This window comes from Ranitomeya variabilis, chromosome 1 (genome assembly GCF_051348905.1).
Source record: "Ranitomeya variabilis isolate aRanVar5 chromosome 1, aRanVar5.hap1, whole genome shotgun sequence".
Classification (NCBI taxonomy): Eukaryota; Metazoa; Chordata; class Amphibia; order Anura; family Dendrobatidae; genus Ranitomeya; species Ranitomeya variabilis.
Genome location: NC_135232.1, coordinates 323,662,804 through 323,682,963, shown reverse-complemented (window position 1 = coordinate 323,682,963; position 20,160 = coordinate 323,662,804). Strand labels below are relative to the sequence as shown.

Here is a 20,160-nt window from a genome sequence, read left to right as displayed (position 1 = left end):
AAATTTTTGAAATCTGACCAGTATCACTTTATGTGGTAATAACTCTGCAACGCTTTAACAAATCCCAGTGATTTTGAGATTGTTTTTTCGTGACACATTATACTTTATGATAATGGTAAATTTAAGTCAATATGCTTAGTGTTTATTTATAAAAAATATAAATAATTTGAGAAAAATGTTAAAAAATTAGCAATTTTCTAAATTTGAATGATTATCCCTTTAATCCAGATGGTCATACCACAGCCAACCATTAATAAATAATATTTCCCACATGTCTGCTTTACATTAGCACCATTTGTAAAATGTTATTTTATTTTGTTAGCATTTTAGGAGGTTTAAAAATGTAGCAGCAATTTTTCATTTTTTCAAGGAAATTTACAAAATTTATTTTTTTAGGGACTTATCCATGTTGGAAGTGACTTTAGGGGTCCCATATATTGGGAAACCCCCAAACGTGATACCATTTTAAAAACAGCACCCCCTGACATATTGAAAACTGTTGTCAGGTAGTTTATTAACCCTTCAGGTGCTTTACAGGAATTAATGCAAAGTGGTATGACAAATGAAAATGTGTATTTTTACCACCTAAATGCCTCTAACTTCTGAACAGATTACTACAGCCGCCAGACTCTAAGGCCGCTATTTGGTCGTGAATTGCCATCGCAAACATCAGGACCAAAAAATCATGATCTGAGGGCACCAATTGGGATAACGAGGAAGCCCCCACACTCTGTTAACCATTTATAATGATGTAGTCAATATTGACAGCAGCATCTAAGGGGTTAAACAGATATGGATGGTTCCAACATTGATCGTGGCTGATGCAGCAAGTTGTCAGCTATAGTGTACAGTCAACAGCTGCTGGATTGTCACCTGTATGGGGAGGCTATTCTCTTATATCTCAGGTCAGTTAAAAGACATATTGGCTGTCATTAAGGGGTTAAAAAATAACAAACACAGTTACAGTATAGTCACCTAACGCTCATTCCATTGAAGTCCTTGTCTACTTTAATAAAACAAAAATAAAAACCAACCATATCTCTCACCTGTCTGTTGCTCTGTCCAATTCCATAATCCATGTCTGGGGATAAACAGTTTTCAACCAGGACGGTGCCAAGATGTGACCATCCAGGCTAAGAACCACTGAGGAATAAGCTGCTGCGAGCTCAGCGTTAGTGACTGGCATTGACGTCATTGTGGTTAACTTCGGTCACTGAGGCTGCGTTCTGCCCTGAACTGCGGTGACCTCTGCACCATGAGAAAACGTAAGTGAATTCATCGCAGTTGAAGCTCAGAGACTTCACCGCAGTTAAGCTCACAGTGAACTGTGGTGTTCTCACTGAGCATGAACTGCTTACAGTAGCTGCAAAATTTGCACACCTCAGATGGACTGGTTATACTGTAGGAGCAATATACCAGTGCTATTGAGATCCAACCAAGTCTGGCAGTATGCTTTTGATACACAACTGCTGCAGTAAAAATGATGTATAATATTTGCCTGCTCAGAACAATTTGCAGAATTAAGAGCAAAAGGAATATTAGCCCTGAGAAGGGGATTTGGTGTGACTTGTAGGCTGCAGCATAAAGGACGTACACTTCACCCTATCCTGTCCTACATGATCCCTTCAGCACAATCTCTCCCTAAGTGCTACTAACAGCAGTAATATTATTGATTATAATTACCCCTAAGAAGGGTTGTTGTTGTAGTAGTTGAAAAAATATAAATGTGGTTTAATCCCTGTCTATACGCAGCTACAATTCTGTCCCTCTTTCAGCAGCACTTCTCCCTGCTCTGCCTGTTTCCAGGTTACAGTGCTTATATAGACCTGATAGTGCTATGCAGCCAGCCAATCACAGTAATGTCAAAACCTAGATGGCAATGGCATTACACTGACTGGCAGTTAATCCTCACATATTTCTTGATTGTCTAAAAAGTGCCAAACATGCGGGGTGGAGACTAAAGCTCCTGATCGAGTAATCAAAAAATACTAGTAACGAGCATTACGAGTTCACTGATTCTCGAGCAAGTAATGAATAGTAACGAACACACCCTCTCATCACTAGTGACGTTGGAACGCCCGCCAGGGTGGTGGGGTACTCGGTACCGGGTCCGGTCTTAAAGGGGATGTCATGGTGGCTGCGACCCAGTCCATGGCCCTGGGAGCCCAATTAAAGGGAAAAGGTCATTAAGAGATATTATAATGTCTATGTTCGTGACGCCACCTGTGGTTTTCGGTCAGTAAGGACCGACGCTGCTCAAAGGGGTCCTCTGGGGTGATGGTATGCAGCAAGATGGTGACGCCTCCCACAGGTGAAGCGGGGTCCCCAGAGCTTCCCAGGTGTAAGGTACCGATGATGTGGTGAATGGTGTGGCAAAGAACGAGGACACAGGTTTTCAGTCTTTACCTGGTTTACTGGTGAAAGCAGTCCTCAGTCCAGGGTACCAAGTGCAGGGAACCTGTGGTCCGGCCGGCTTGAAGGCAATAGGAGATCCCTTTCCCAGGTGAGGTTTGAAAGCCTTTCCTACTTGCACTATTTAGTTGATTAGGTCCCTGAAGCTTGTTGCAAGTCCCCTATCTCCTGTCCTAAGACAGATGTCTGTACGATAGGCAGTTCGAGCCTGTTTATAGGGTCTCTATCATGACCCGGGCTCTAAGGTTACTGCTTCAGCTCAGACTTGATGCAGGCAGTTGAAATACAATCCTATGTCCTCCTGTTCTGTCACGCGTCCTGGAGAACAACACGACCTCGGGCTCTCGGTACCCGGTTTCCGCGCTCTGGCTCCTAGGGTGTCCTTCCCCTGTTCCCCTCCTGAGCCTCTTCCTCCTCTGTGCTTCTTCCCTCTAAGCTCCTCCACAATTCAACTCCTCACGATATCACTCTATCCAGGGGTTGCAGCTCCTTCATGGCTGCTCGGCCCCTACGTCCTTCTCTCACTCTCTCCTCTAGACTAACTGGCTCCTCCTCCAGACCAGGATACATAAAGTGTAAGGAAGCTCCCCTGAATCCGGGTCCTGAGCTCCCCCTCCTGGCCTAGATTCAGATGTGTTGAATGTGAGTGTCTTACCTAATAGAGAGAATCTCCCTTCCCTCCAAGCGTGACATCACTGCAACAACCGGTTACCTGGGGTGTTGCAATGTCTTCTCACTATCCAGATCAACCAAAAATGGCTGCTGCTTTTCCTGCCTCTGATTTTATATAGACTATTAAAAATCTTTCCTAATTGGCTGTGTTGCAACACATGGTATGATATCAGCAACACATTATGATGAAGTTCACCAGAGTTGATATGATCTTTCTCTGACTGATGGATAAAGTGCCAAGTACATATTAGGTGATTCAGCGAAAAGAATGGCATATTCTTTATATTAGCCAGGCCCTGCAAATTTCTAAAAATTCATTAAAAATCAAATTGCTCATCTTTACTACAATAACAATCTTTGAGTTCATTTACTTTACATTTCAGTCATAGGGGATTTTGATTTATCGTTGTTAGGAGGCCCTGGCTTATTTTCCATTTTGCAATATATACAGTATATAGCACTGTGCTTGCCTCCGTCATAGTTGTGCACTCCTCCTACCTTTCCAAAAGTATAGTAAATATAACAGAAATGAAAGTTAAAATATTAAATGTATTGCACATTTGCATATATTACGTGTATATATAAATAATGCTGCTGCATTTTTGTGTTTGTATGTTTAAGAATTATTTTCCAGCACTGAACTGTAGATTCAAGAAGCCTCACTAATGCTTTGTGACTCTGCAAATTTATTACCTCTTTTAAAAACACATCAATAGCATGTTGTCTTAAAAGCAAATATTTGGCATCGTGCATTGGTATTACGCTTAGTTTATGTCCATAATTGCACTTAGATCTGTTTCTATTTGCACTAACCTCCCTGCTCGTAAATGAATCATTAAGCCAACTTGTTCCATTTCTGTTTTTTTAAAAAAAGTTCTTCTGATTATTATTCTATATTTAACGCAATAGTCAGTAGGGGGTGCTGTGGGCCTAAATGAGGATGCACATTGCCTGAGGGCTGTAAAAGTTCACCTAGAAATGTAAATAGTTGGAAAAAAAAATACTGCAGCTACTGTATCCTTCATGGAGAACTTATCATAGGGTTGAGCGAGCTATGGAGTAATATTGAAGCAAAATTCATTGGGGTTATTTGCCGTGCATTAGTCAGGGACACTTGTGAGGCATGGATTGCAGCGGAACTAGAACATTTTAGGTGCACCAGTATTAGTCATCTTATGCATTAGAGGTGGGTGGGGTAGAACGCAATGTGTTGGAGTCTGATTCCGAGATATCGCAGGCAGACATGGGAGAGCTGCGTATGACTGCTCGGATACCTTCTGGCACTACAACACATTATGGGCAAATTACAGTAAAAGTGAGTATCTATGTAATGTTGTTCTGTACTTTCAGTTCCTATATGTGGATTACTGACCGTTGTTACAGTAATTGCAAGTTTTGTAATGAGGTCTTGAGTAAGTAGCTACTCTTTATTTCCGTAGATTTCACAATTTATTTTGCAACTATTTTTCGCTGCCTGATACTTTTCAATATCAGGTAGCACAAAAACCATAACATTTGTCAAATAATGCTTGTACGATACCAAAAGAGAAAGGTATAATTAGATAAGAGACATTTGTAATGAAATATTGATACTATAACTCGGTGTTCTTCTTTTGAAAAATCCTCATATTTTTCATGCATAGAGAGAAATATACAAACAGAACCTTTTATGGTAGAGCCCGACTAACTTTTATCAAGCTCAAAAATCAGATAGATGTTTTCCCTCTATCCTATTCCATAGATATGTCAGATCATAGAAAACCACAAGCAGATTAATCCCTGAAACTAATATGACATAACACGCATTATTCCTTGTTTTCAATCACTTATGTGATTTAAAAAAAAACGCACTGTGTGAAATCAACGAGACTGAAGAGACGCAGTTCAGCAGCATTTACACTGACAGATATTTGTGAATTGAGCTCTTAAAAACGGTTGTTTCACAATTATCTTGCATTGTAAACAGGCTACTGATCACCCGATGAACTAGAAAAATGTTCGTTCATCAGGTGAAATGACCTATTGTGCAGCGCAAAAGATCAACGTTCTTGGAGGGGCATCGTCTTGTGTAAACAGGACTCACACTGCCGAGAGCAATGGCAGCCTATGTGCACTGAGCAATCGATTATCGATTCAATGTGCATCCTTTACCACTGTCTGCCTGTGTAAACAAGCTAATAAATGATCGATCAGCGGTCATATCATGCCGCTGGTCGGTACATGGAAACGGACCGTTAGTTAAAAATACCATCTAAAGTGCACTCTTTTTAGTATAATGAGCATAAAAATGTATTTAGGCTAAAGAAGACGATTAACATTTACATGTATAATTACATGGGCAGCACGGTGGCTCAGTGGTTAGCACTGCAGCGCTGGAGTCCTGGGTTCAAATTCCACCAAGGACAACATCTGCAAGGAGTTTGTATGTATGTATTTAGATTGTGAGCCCCATCGGGGACAGTGATGATGATGTGTGCAAAACTGTAAAGTGCTGTGAAATATGTTAGTGCTATATAAAAATAAAGGTACTACATAAATAGTCCATACAAAACGTATGGTAAAAAGCTGAAACAATATGTGAAATTCCCTCAAAAGACAAATGGGGCACTCCCTCTGAAGAAAAAAAAAGGTTCAATCTCCATAGGAGAAAAGGCTTCTTTACCATAAGAACTATTAGGCTATGTGCGCACGTTGCGGATTTGCTTGTGGAATTCTCTGTGCGGTTTCTGCATCTCGTCACAGAAAACACAGTGGAAATTCTGTGTGGATTTTCATGCGTTTTTGTGAATCCATAGAGCTAAATAAAGATATATTATTAAAGGGAACCTGTCACCTGAATTTGGCGGGACAGGTTTGTGGTCATATGGGCGGGGTTTTCGGGTGTTTGATTCACCCTTTCCTTACCCGCTGGCTGCATGCTGGCTGCAATATTGGATTGAAGTTCATGCTGTGTCCTCCGTAGTACACGCCTGCGCAAGGCAAGATTGCAGTCTAATTTACATCAACTCACAGAATGGAGAAGATGGAGAAATTAAGTTCTCTGTAAAGTGACACTCTTATCATGCTCACAGTAGAGTTTGAGCCAAGGGTTATATACATGTAGCATCTGATTCTCTCGCACAAGAGAATCATAGATGTCGTACACTAGTGTGAGAGTACCCTCAAAGAGAGTTCAAGATCACGCACAGAGCGCAGTGTGATTCAGAGAATTTGAATGGCCATCACATGACTCAGAAAAGGAGTGGAAAGGCGCCGAATACCGTAGAAGATGACAATCTGTGAGCATATTAACACACTGACAGTACACTATACTAACATTTACACAGGTTTAGGAGATAAAAAGTTAATGGGAATACTTCTATAAGGGTTTCTTCTATTAGCCTCATAGAGGTCTACACAAAGTTTACCTTCTTCTCTGTTAATTTAATTTCATAAACCAAATTGAGCAATCAATAAATAATGTTTTCCCATCTTTATAACTATTATAATTACACTCCCCAACATTCAGAAGCATCGCTTCTCCTTGCGGAGAGTGACATGTTAAGCATGCCGAGATTAGGAGACTTATAGCCACAATGCTCATCTGGGAAATATGCAAATTGCCTCTTCAGAGAGGAAGAGGACTAGAACTCTAGAGCCACCTATTGGAAGTAGAAATCCTAAAAGTCAATGTCGACCCTTTTATGAGCCTTGTCACATGACTTAGGATAAAAGCCAAACTAGAATCTCAATTTGCAGACTGTGTATCGGGGTACTGCCCTTCGACAGTGCAAAGTGTGATATCTGGTTTGGCTGTGTGAGAGGCATATGACCGGGATAAAAGAAGATATATTTCTCCTTGTGGAGAGTGACATGATTGGAAGATTGCTACTCCTAATAGGTGGCACTAGAGTTCTAGTCCTCTTCCTCTCTGAGGAGACATTTTGCATATTTCCCTGAGGAGCATTGCGGTTTAAGTCTCCTCATCTCGGCATGCTTGGCATGTCACTTTCCACAAGGAGAAACGATACTTCTTGGATCTCGGTCAGATGCCTCTAACACAGGCAAACCAGATCTCCGCTTTGCACTGATGAGGGGCAGTACCCCAAAACACAGTGTCTGCAAATTGAGATTCTGGTTTGGCTATTATCCTAAGTCATGCGAAATGGTCCCATACATCCCCAATACAGTATCATGGTTCCCCACAGCCCCCCATATAGTGTAATGGTCCTACACAATCTCAATAAAGTATGATGGTCATCCCAAAACCCTAATATGGTATAACGGTCCCCCAACATCCCGCCTAATATGGTATCACGGTCCCCAGCAATTCCAATACAGTATGATGATCCCTCCACAGTCTCTCATATAGTATGTTGTCCCCCCACACAGTATGATGGACCTCCCACAGCCCTAATACAATATTATGATCCCCCACAGGCCCTTGTATAGTATAAAAGTCCTCCACAGGCACCTTTATTTTGTGATGGTTCCCCAAAACCCCCATATAGTATAATGGCCCCTTCACAGGCAACTTTATGGTGTGCTAGAACTCCCAAATGCTCCTATATAATATGATGAAACCCACAGCCTTCCATATAGTATGATGGTCCCCTACAAGCCGCTATATAGTATGATTGTCTCCCACAGCTTTACATATAGTACTAGTCCCTTTATAGTATGATTGTCTCCCACAGCTTTCCATATAGTAATAGTCCCTTTATAGTATAATGGTGCCCCACAGCCAAAGTACAGTATGATGGCTTGCCACAGTTTTACATGTAGTATGACTAACCCCCACAATCCACTATATAGCATGATGGTCCTCCCACAGGCCTCTATGTAGTATAACGGTCCCTCCACAGGTCCCTATATATTATGTACCCCCACAGGCTCCTAAATAGTAGGATGTCCCCCAAAGGCCCCTATGTAGTGTGATGCCCCCCACAGGTGCCTATATAGTATGATGGACCCCTCCAAAGGTGCATATATAATATGATGTTTCCCCACAGATTTCCACATAGTATGATGGTCTACCTCACATATACTACTCAGTGTCTCCCTACAACTAACCTAGCTCCTCCTCCAAACCAGGAAACATAAAGCCTAGGGAAGCTCCCCTGAATCCGGGTCTTGAGCTCCCCCTCCTGGCCTGGATTCAGAATGTGTTGCATGTAAATGCCTTACCTGGTGAAGAGAACTCCTTTGCCTCTGAGCATGACATCACCTTCCCCGAAGGAAAAGCAACATCACTGCAGCAACCGGTCACCTGGGGTGCTGCACTTGTAATCTAGAACGCATCCAAAACTCTGCTATTCTTGATCGTGGGCATGTACCCTAATTAACACAGTGATGTTGTTTAGGAGATAGTTCAGTTAACGATGAGCCATTATGTTTCCATTCCTAAGTGCATGGGTGAATGTTTGCCTTTTGTATTGTCGGTATATATCCATAATAACCATGTTCTTCTGATCAGGTTTATGTGATTCCTGAGTGATGACAATGTTTCTATGTTTCTATTGACATAGCTGGGGAACGATGGTAATTGTTCATGCAGTACTATCTAAATACTATAGGATTAGCCTTATAAACCCTGTTCACAGGACTATGCCCTCTACATGGGAGCCTATTTGTGTACACCCCATCATAACAGACCCATTATACTTGTTTGTCTCCAATATCCATTTTTATTTGATTTTTACTCCTTTTCTTGTTGGACTATATATATATTTTTAAAGCATATCTCCTAAAATAATGTTTTTATGAGGTAGGGTTTTTTTTTATAAAGGTTTCTTCAACATCCTCATCCATATATCTTACCACCATAGTATAGCAACCCCTCTACTCTATTAATTGAGTAGTTTGTAGAAAAAAATCCACTAATGGTTCATGGCCTCTTCTAACTTGAATTCATAAAATAGAACAAATGAATAGCTGTCATTTCATCCATTTATAAATGCTCTTATTTGTGGAGTGTGTCATCAGTCGTGTATTGAGTAATTACCGGTCATTGTAATCCTGCCTCTGATAACATGGAGCCTTTCTGAAAACTGTTCCTGAAAGAACTGGAAGTATGAGTCTAAAAATCCCCAGTGGCCAGTATGAAAATTGCAAGATTAAAAATTGTATATTTTTGAATGATAAATGTTGGCCAAAATTATTTTAAATGCCCAAACATCTGATTTAAATGCCAGGTTATTATCTGGTGACACATTTCCTTTATTGTAAAATTGATTTAGACAAAGGTAAAATGGGGCTACTAGATTAATGTGGAATACCGGTGCCATAAAAAGTTAAAATTGTAATTTTGGCAGTTGATTTTTTTTTCCTCGGTTAATCATCTATCCATGAGAAAAACATACATTGCACCTCCAGGGACTTGAGCCTACTGTTTCTCAAGAAAGGAGCCCCAACTTGTGCCTCCACGGGTGGGCCCCTTATAAGGGAACGGAGAGAAGGCTAGATGTCCAGCCATCTATGTATTTCTAAAGGTATGAGATGAAACCCAGTTTTGGTCTCTGCTGAGCAGACAGCCTTGCCTAAATACTCACAATAGACATTTCTTGTAGTCTGCATAATTGGGTTCACTTCAGGTTACATATCTACCAGATCTACAGATCTGCAGTACTGATATTGTAAAGTTGTGCATTGTGCACTGTATCCATTGGGCACAGGTTCAAACAGTCACAACAACCATGTAGTACATATTTCAAGGATATTTTACAATTTAGGCAGCGTGAAAGCATAGTGTCCCATACATCTCTCCACTCCCAAAACAAGTGGGGTCTCAGACTGGACCATGAGTTAATAATTGGGCAAGTAGAATGAATACTAAATAGTTCACATTCTTGTATCCCCCTCCACAAACCATAGAGGATGCAAGATATCAAAACAGTTTGGATAATCCTATGTCCATGTGTCCATTTTTTTGAAGTTTGCACCAACCTACCATAGGTGACAAGAATAACACTTTCTCTACACTAAAGCTTGTTACACACTAGTGTTTATCAGGGCTGCGGAGGGATGCGGACTTCCTCCGTGAAGCCCCACCCACTTCCACGCCTCTTTGTTCAGCTCTGCCTACGGCTGCATGCGGCGTGCGCACCCTATCTTTAACATTGGGTACACAAACCATGCCGTTGTATGCGGATGCCACCGCATGTGTCGTTTTGACGGTGTGACGACCTGTGCCGAATGCAACATGTTGCATTTTTGTGCAGGAAGGGATGAGGAAGTCCGCATCCCTCCACAGCCTGGATAAACGCTAGTGTAAAACTAGCCTAAGAGATAATCCTTGCCCCTGCACTGATTCCTGTTATCCCCAAGTACAGCATGTTTCCCCATTTTTATGATCTTTTCCACAAAAATAACCATTTAGATGTGACAAGTTTCAAAATATTATATTTTCTAATACACATACAGTAGGTGGGGAACAGAGGTAAACACAGACAGCAGTTGGCCCTTGTGCAAGATGAATATATGGGCTCTCCACAATTGAGTAGCTCATCATAATGTACCCCATTATGTGTCTGTGACAGAAGTTGCTTATTGCTATGGAAATGGACCCACTTATCTCTTGAGCTCCTGTGCGACTACATAGGTAGCAACCATGGCTACCACCAGGAATTTCAAGGCCCCATACTGGCAAAATTTTTGAGTCCCCTTGATACTGCGCCCAGGCTCCACGCCAGCAATGCCTCCACACCTCAAACCTTCCACAGTCCCACCGCCCAATTTTGGAAAAACTCCACTTCTGTACAATGTCCTCATCAATGACACATTAACAGTTCCCATGGAACACCATATCACATACATAGCCATCAGCTTTTGTTTTGGCCAAAGGATTTTATAAGTCTTCCACCAGGACAAGGTAGACTTTATGGCCGAGCCCTACTCTACTCTAACCTATTAAGAATTTCTTAAAATACCAAATCCTCTATTTAGGTATATTTTCATTTATTATTCTATAAAGGATTGTGTCATTAATTTTTTTAAAATGACCAATAATACCACATACAACAGACAAATAACATCACACCATGGTCAGACCACATATTACCACGACATAGTGACTGATTAATACCACATACAACGAACAAATACCACCTCACCATGGCCAGGCCACATATTACCACCACATAGTGCCATTATACACAGGAGCTCTGTACATAGTATGCAGTGTCAGTGTACAGGTAAAACAGGGATCAGCAGTGACATTATACACAGGAGCTCTGCATATAATGTCAATGTACAGGTAATACAGTGATCACTTGGAGTTCTGTATAGAGTGTCTTGATCCTGGCCCCATATGTCATCCCAACCTAGCCCTCAGTGTCTCATTCCTTGCCCCCTGTGTCTCATTCCTGGACCAATATGTCATCCCATCCTGGCCCCAGTGTCTCATTCCTGGTCTCATATCGCGTCTTTCAGTACAAACATTATTTTTTTTAAAGTTTCTCCGCAGTTCAGCGGCGTCCTCATCCTCATCCATTTGATGCCCGGATGCGCTATGCAAGCTGAATCCTGCCCCTGTTGCCCAGTGAGCAGAAGCAAAAAGAAGGAGGTGGGACCGGCCCCCCCCCTTGCATCTGCTCACCAGGCCCCATACACCAGTAAGGGCAGTAATGCTCTGATGCCGGCAATGAAAACCAACAGTGTGTCCGTTTCTGGTCAGCATCTCTGACTCTCTGACTTTTTGTTTACACTTAAGTTATATTTGTTGTACTAGGCATTATAAATCTTCATGTAAATTTTACCAACATAAATTAAAAAAAACTAGTACAGCAGTCTTTTCACTGTCTTTTTCAACATTTGGCTATGTTTGCCAGTCATCTGGTCTTTGACTACTATGTTCACAGCAGGAGATGGTCGCATCCATACATGATCTCTCAGAGGCAATAACTTATATCTCAAGCTGACTTGGTGGCCTGAAATACCTTTAGAACTTGAGCTACTCCTTTTCAAGAAGTTTGATAACTATCAGAACTATCTGTGCTTCCCACTCACTGGGAGTTTCTGAGTAATCTAATATATTCCCTTTTGGTAGCCAAGCCTGGAAGTTTCTTTATAATAACTGTAAAACTCATTCACTTTATAAGTAGCTTAGGACAGAGTCGAAGCTGGGCTTTAATTCACCCGGGGACAAGGATTTTGTTTTCTGGCTGTTGTCTGTTGCGCATATTCTCTACAGCAGGTGAGGTAAAGTGTCTTCTGTCTTTGTCCTTGGCTCAAAGTTCCAGTGATCAGATATACTGTATTTAGTAGTGTTGAGCATTCCGATACCGCAAGTATCGGGTATCGGCCGATATTTGCGGTATCGGAAATCCGATACCGAGATCCGATACTTTTGTTGTATCGGGAATCGGTATCGGGATCGATATAATATGTAAAATAAAGAATTAAATTAAAAAATATTGATATACTCACCTCTCCGACGCAGCCTGCACCTTACCGAGGGAACCGGCAGCCTTCTTTGCTTAAAATGCGCGCGTTTACTGCCTTCCGTGACGTCACGGCTTCTGATTGGTCGCGTGCCGCCCATGTGACCGCGACGCGACCAATCACAAGCCGTGACGTAATTCTCTGGTCCTAAATGCCTAATTCTAGGCATTCAGGACCTGAAAATTACGTCACGGCTTGTGATTGGTCGCGTTGCGGTCACATGGGCGGCACGCGACCAATCAGAAGCCATGACGTCACGGAAGGCAGTAAACGCGCGCATTTTAAGCAAAGAAGGCTGCCGATTCCCTTGGAAAGGTGCAGGCTGCGTCGGAGAGGTGAGTATATCAATATTTTTTATTTTAATTCTTTATTTTACACATTAATATGGTTCCCAGGGCCTGAAGGAGAGTTTCCTCTCCTTCAGACCCTGGGAACCATCAGGGATACCGTCCGATACTTGAGTCCCATTGACTTGTATTGGTATCGGGTATCGGTATCGGATTAGATCCGATACTTTGCCGTATCGGCCGATACTTTCCGATACCGATACTTTCAAGTATCGGACGGTATCGCTCAACACTAGTATTTAGGAAACGACTTTATTTTTCAGATCTATGTAACGTATAGTATTATTTATAATAAAACACTATAAAAAAATAACAAATTATTATTTCATAATTTATGGATTGATTACTATACACAGACCTATATACAGCACCTCAGTTTCTGATAATGTTTTCTGACATTTATTCTCCAGTTTACAACTACCTGACAGAAGACTACATCATCATGCCGGAGGCAGTAAGTAACAATACTTTATAAGCTTATTTGCTAGATTTCACAACAAATCGTCATTACGTGCTTCACAAACCTCTGACTGACTTATGAACACTGTAACTTTGGCAATAAAAGGATATTTGTATTAAAATTCTATGGAACAATCCAACATTGCCAAATAATTAGAATTCCTGTAAAAATGGAATGATTGCCTGAAAAGTTGTGCAATTTTTGTGTTAGTTATTTTTTTGCTAGTCATTTGTCATCTTGAATGTGTACTGTATAATACTGTATATAAAAGAGAACTTGAAGAGACTCCCTGCCCACATGCAGTATTAGAGCCTTTAGACTCATTAGACTTGTGACCATGTATCAGTAAAAGCAATGAAAAACTTCAACGAGTGACTCGTACCCAGAGATGGCTTAAGGGGAACCTGTCACCTTGGAAAATGCTATTTATCTGCTGATATAGGGTGTGGTGCAGTGACCCATGTTACAGCCAGGGGGCTCTGTGTGTGCACTTCAGGATGCACTTGGAGGCATAATTATGATGGTGAATTAGGGACTGGCATTGTTGTAAATGGCCGGTATGTGTCGCAGAGGTGCTCTGCATTGCACTGTAAGCCCAAAATGATATGGTTATGCTGGGACTTATAGTTCCACAAGTGTTTGTTGTGTTTACTTATAAGGGAGGGCTTATAGGGCTAGTTTGAAGAGCTGGGCGGGTCAAACCAGCCACACACACACCACCCACCTATGGGAGTGGTTACAGCTACATAATGTGACCAGGGTGTGGGTCACATGGTTGAGAGAGTATGGACCTGGAAGGTACAGAGTGTGAGTCCTGGAATAGCCTGTGCGTTGGAATGTCCTGGGATGGACTGGATTCCTGAAAGCACCTGCTGAGACTATGGACTAAATGGTCAGTGTGTTAGAATGTCAGGGGATGGACTAGATTCCTGAAAGCACCTGCTGAGAGTGTGAGTCCTGGAATGGTCAATGTGTTGGATTGTCCTGGAGTGGACTGGAGTCCTGGAAGTACCTGGTGAGACCATGGACTGATAACCTGTGTGTTGGAAGTGCCTGGGACTGAACTTCCTGGAAAGCGCACAGAGAGGCCGCATCTACAGAGCCTGTGACGGCTACTGTGTTGGGGAAGCTACAGTTCCTACTGCGGGTCTGGACTATCTGAGGTGCCCTGGTCACAAGGACAGTGATCCCAGTGAGGCAGCTTTCCCCTGGGAACCAGCACTGACAGGAGTCAGTGTGTAAAGCCGGAGCTCCTGTAAGGGAACTCCAGATAACAGGGGGGTTACAGGCAGAGACGTATATGCCATTGGAACAGACTGTCGGTGGTTAATGTGTTCCGTTGATGTATACAATGAACTGTAATGAACTGTTTGTGATGCGGTTTATGACGTTTAATAAACTGAGTGCTTAATCCCATGCCAAGCGAGTGTCCCCCAACCCACTCAGGTAGCGCTTTCACCACAAGGGTTAAGCTGCAGATAAATAGCATTACAATACAATGCTGCCTTACTGAAAGTGCGGCTACCCTTCGTACAGGGAGCCACTGTTTTCCTTGGGGGCGTGCATGGAGTGGCAACAGTCATCGCTCATAGTACCACTCACTATATTGTGAGTGATGGCTATCAGCCTGCTCCAGCACTTTGATTGACAGCTCGTTCTGCAGCACATTTGTATACTTACCGATGCCACTCACAGTATAGTGAACTGTGCTGTGAGCGGTGACTGAAGCTGCTCTGTGCACACTCCCATAACTGAAAGCTGGTGGCTTCTGGGAGGAAATCAGTTCTTTTTCTCCTGGTAGCTGCACTTTCTATAAGGCTGCCAGACAGAAATGTAATGCTAATTTTATAAGGTGACATGTTTTAAACCTTTTTTAATGAGCAATGAGCACACGTGAAACTTCTGGATGTTTCAACTGCTGGATCAGCATCCCATTCAGACAAGGGATTATTGACATAGCACAAACTTCACAAAACAAGCAACTTTCTAATTTACTTCGTATTAAAAATCCACTCCATATTCAAGAACAGAAGAATTTTAATTTTTTTTAGCATACAGCTCATTGTCTTATTTACCAGCCACATCTGCAAAATATCAGAGGTGGCCAGCTTCCTAGGCAAGAAGCACAAGTGTGTTCTGAAGCAGATCGGATCTCTTGATAGATAAATAGATAGATAAAAGATAGGTAGGTAGGTAGATAGATCTATTGATGGATAGATAGATAATTGATAGATAGATAGAATCTATATTCATTCAAGTAAAGACATTTTCTGATGCCATCTAATATTTATTAAGAATGCGTTCACCAGTGAAATATTATGTCATGGTAAATAATATAGCTACTAATATAATAGCAGACAGCACGGTGGCTCAGTGGTTTTCACTATAGAATATATTAGAGCTATATAAGTGGGTAAATTATTAACTGACATTTATCTTTTTATTACCAGACTGTAAATCTTGGACTGATAGCAACTGGCAATATAACCCCTACAAACTTCACTAAGGAACTTGACACCGGATCTAGCCTTGGCATTGCTATCCTCTCAATTGCTTTGATTATTGGATTTCCGGGAAATGCCTTTGTCATCTGGACTGTGCTGACCTGTATGAAGAAGCGGACTGTCACCTGCAATCTCATTTTACATTTAGCCATTGCAGACCTCTTTGTCATTCTCACAGCACCAGTGTTTATCCATTTACTAGCTACTGGTAGTTGGATATTTGGGAATATTATCTGTAAGTTGTGCCATTACATCAGCTGCTTGAGTATGTACGCCAGCATCCTCCTCATCACCTCAATGAGCATAGACCGATTTCTTGCTGTCGCAAAACCATTAGCTTCTCTAACCATAAGAACTAGATCAACTCCTAACCATATGATTTTTGCACTATGGTTGTTAGCATCTCTCTTGGCCATTCCCATGCCACTTTACCGGGAGGTAATGCCCTATAAAAATAAGCTGCTGTGTATAGCTTCTCATGGTTCTTCAAGACATGTGATCTTCCAATATCTTTTTGAGTTTATTACAGGTTTTGCATTTCCATTCTCCATCATAATATCCTGCTATGTCTGCATTGGACTGAGGTTACGTACTGCAAAGTTTCAGACCAAACATAGGACAAGCCGCTTGGTCATCATAATCGTAGTAACTTTTGCCCTCTTCTGGCTTCCATATCAAGTAATGAATTTTATCCAAGTAACAGGAGAATTATTTTCGGCAGAAAAACTTATAAAAGCGGCCAAAACTGCAAGGCCCACTGCTACAGCTTTTGCATTTTTTAGTAGCAGTGTTAACCCTATTTTATATGTATTTGCAGCTGGCAACTTCATAAAGACTGCTGGAGCAGAATTTATGGCCAAGCTCTTTGAAGGTATTGGCGCTGATTCCCATACTTTACGCAAAGTCTCCCGCAGGATTCACCAGAAGAGTCGGGGGGAATCTGTGGAGTTGGACAGTATGAACAAATGAAGTTTTTATTTTGCTTGGAAAAAGCAATAATAATTTTCTCACATATAATTGCAGCATACATACGTATATATATTTATGTAACTTGTCAGAATTAAACACATTTCAGTTATGTTACTAAATATAACAGAACAGTATTTTTATGAAGTGATGTTACGCAGTGCAAATATTACAGATAAGGCTACTTTCACACGTCAAGTTTTTGCCGCCAGGCACAATCCGGTGAATTTTCAAAAAAAAACGGATCCGGCAAAAGTTGTCGCCGGATCCGTTTTTTTTCCCATAGACTTGTATTAGCACCGGATTTCAACGGATGGCCTCACATTTTATCAGTTTTTTGCCAGATCCATCGAAAATTAGTTTTCCGGCAGCCGGAGAAAACATACATAGGAACGTCTTTTCTGAACGCGCAGTGACAGTTCCGGCGAGAAACGGATGAAACGTGTGGTGAAATGATGAATCCAGTGACCGATTCCGGTTTTTCATGCATTTTTCCATTCAAATCATGCATTTTCCTTTCTGGTCTCGGTCTCTCTCTCTCTTGCTCTCTCTCTTGCTCTCTCTCTCTCTAAGTCCAAACTCTATTGGGGTGTGTAAAAAAAAAAACGAAAAAAACGGATCCAGCAAAAAAACGGATTACTCACATCAGTTTTTCACAATTTGTATCAGATCTTTTTTTTTCAAAATTTGCCGGATTGTGCCTGACGGCAAAAAACTGATATGTGAAAGTAGCCTAAGTGGACGTTTTGACATTCAGATTCTCCAGTTTTGCAGAATTTTGCCAAACAATTTGATTTGCGGTGAATCTCAATAATGCAAAACTTCTCATTGCACTGAGGTCTCTTTTGAGCTCTTTTACGCAAATTCAGCCTTGTTAGTGACCAAGTGACTTCAACCTGGCTGGCTAGGGAAAAATGGATGGTAACTGATAATAACAGCCTATTTAACAACACACTCCGATATCAGACTTTTAACGCATGTACAGGTCTAATATTGGACTATTAAAATAACAAAGTGTGCAAAGGCATTATCTTTTTTCATATAACACATATTCTTTATGAGATAAACAGTTCTGATTAAATGTATGGAATATGGAGAGTTTTCTTTTATTACTTATGACTTGTTCATCTCACAAGATGGGAAGCACATTTTCTCTGGCACAAGTCTTGGTTTCGGAATTTTTCTTCAGTAGCACCATTATGACAGAGGGCTACTAAACTGCCCCTCTTGTTTGCAGTTTGTGGAAAAATAAAAAAAAGGCTGTTATTAAGGTGCCGTTATTCCACTACGTCACAGATCAATCAATTCACAGTGACACCGACTATGCAGGTTCAGCACCTGCCTATCACTTGAATCTTTGGATTAATATTCACAGACTGAGACTACCACTACATTTTCAATGGGTTTCAGCACTACATGATACATCACTGTCAGATTTAGGTCTTTTTTCTATCGCTATGTTAAATGAGCTGCGGGATCGATCTGCTTATCTCTAGCGAGTATGCTATGGCGTGACTTTGCTTGAATTAAATTGTACAAAACATGCATTGTAAATACATTTTTATATTGGTTCTCCTAGGGTGTTTGATATGGTTTCTGTTTAAACATTTATTTCATATTGTTATCCCAATAATAATGCATAAATACTACAACATAATTAGATTTTGCAATTTAACGCTCTACAGGATATTTACAAAGTATTTCTTAAGAGATTCCCCAGCATGTATTAACTTGTAGAGCTTTGGTAAATTACACATATGTACAGAGTCTGTGTGTGACGACAAGAAAAGTTTTCATTGTTTTGTATTGCTTATTTCATTGTTATTCCATAAGCACACCATGTGCTGCTCGATGCTGTGCTGTGTGTTCAGGCAGTTTACTAAAATATTGTATGTCTAAAATATAATAATCTACAAGATCTTACTATTCATTTCTGTGCCCCTAAAATCCCTTGCTAGAGCTGGGATTGCATAGACAGATTTTTGTTCATAAATAGCATTGATCTACAATAAATCAAGTCGACTGGTACTCGTTTATTGCTCTTTACATGGGTCAATGCAAATTGCATGGCAACCAAGCTTTCTTCGGTATGACTGTTAGTCTGATTGCTTGATCTTCATATAATTTGCATGTTATCGGCAACACATCCCCTGTTTATATGGGACGCATTATGCCTGAAAGAATGATTTATAGATGTATAGATAATCCAATCAGCCAAAGAGCAATTATTTTGCTGGTTCGTTGGCTGGTCAATGATATGTCAATTCAGCTTATGATAGGTTTTAGGAATGCTCATTAGCTGTCAGGTTCCCGTAAACTGATAATTGCCCTAATACTTGCTGCCCATGCCACAGGCCATTTCTGTAAGATTTCAAACATACAGTATATGTTTAACTCTGCGGTGTTTCAGAGGAAAATAAAGTTTCATAGCCACCAAGCTGCTGTTTTCCTTGAGTGATAGGTCTCTCCCTATAAAGGGATGTAGACCTGACACTCCAGGGCAGCGGGTGGAGAGAAGTTGCTTGGAACCCACCTGTTGGATTAGTCTTACATGCACCCGTCAACCCTGCTGATCAGCTGTTGTCACTGTCAGCGGCGGGGGCCGCTCTCCAGACATACTCACTCGCGGAGCTGATCCGTCTTCTGTTAGTGGCCCACCCCCACTAGGAGGCTAATGTTCAGTACCAAACCTCAGCCACTACCAGAAGACAGAGCAGCTCCGTAAGTACTTCTGGCTGGCGGAAGCTGGCGCCAACGCTGTTAACAGCTGATTGGCTGGGTGTTGGACCCTGACTGATCTGACATTCATGACCTATCCTTAGGACAGCATGTAGAAAAGCAGCGGAGACACCATCACGTGTTTCTCAACACAAGCAATGAATAGCCAGGTCTTCCACCGGGAAGGAACAACCACGGGAAGGGCAGCATCCAATAAAGGAAAACCACCTATGCCAAAACATGGTATCCATCCACAGACAGCTCTTTCGCGGTATTTGCCCCTCATCAGTGTGGAGTAGGAAACTGGCTATTTCACTAGGCACTGCTCCTAATAGCCAGTGAACAACGTCTTTAAACAAATAGCTGAAGTCATAGCGTCAGTGTCTGATACATGCTGCCTGTGAATTGGGCAGCATGTATCAGCTTATAGGTTCCCTTGAAGAATTTATGTGCTATCTGAAATATCATCATATGCATGAAGCTTTACTTGGAAATTTTTAGAAAACATAAAATGGCTTAAAACATATGTTCAAATAATACAGATTAGTGCTTTCAGTATAGTTATAATTTATGGGTAAATAAAGACAAATACAGTAGCTCACTAAAAAATCCTCCAAAGACCTTGATCTGGCTTGATACAATTCCAGGCTCTAAATATCAG

General features: G+C 41.3%; 1 protein-coding gene across 1 annotated transcript; it reads left to right on the top strand.

Annotated features, from left to right (window-relative positions):
- Positions 1-4,083: 4,083 nt before the first annotated feature.
- LOC143817123 (leukotriene B4 receptor 1-like) lies at positions 4,084-18,798 on the top strand. Its single transcript, XM_077298276.1, has 3 exons — positions 4,084-4,399; positions 13,262-13,305; positions 15,762-18,798. The coding sequence occupies exons 2-3, from the start codon at positions 13,294-13,296 to the stop codon at positions 16,782-16,784; spliced, it is 1,035 nt and encodes a 344-aa protein (XP_077154391.1). The 5' UTR covers positions 4,084-4,399; positions 13,262-13,293; the 3' UTR covers positions 16,785-18,798.
- The last annotated feature ends 1,362 nt before the right edge of the window (positions 18,799-20,160 follow it).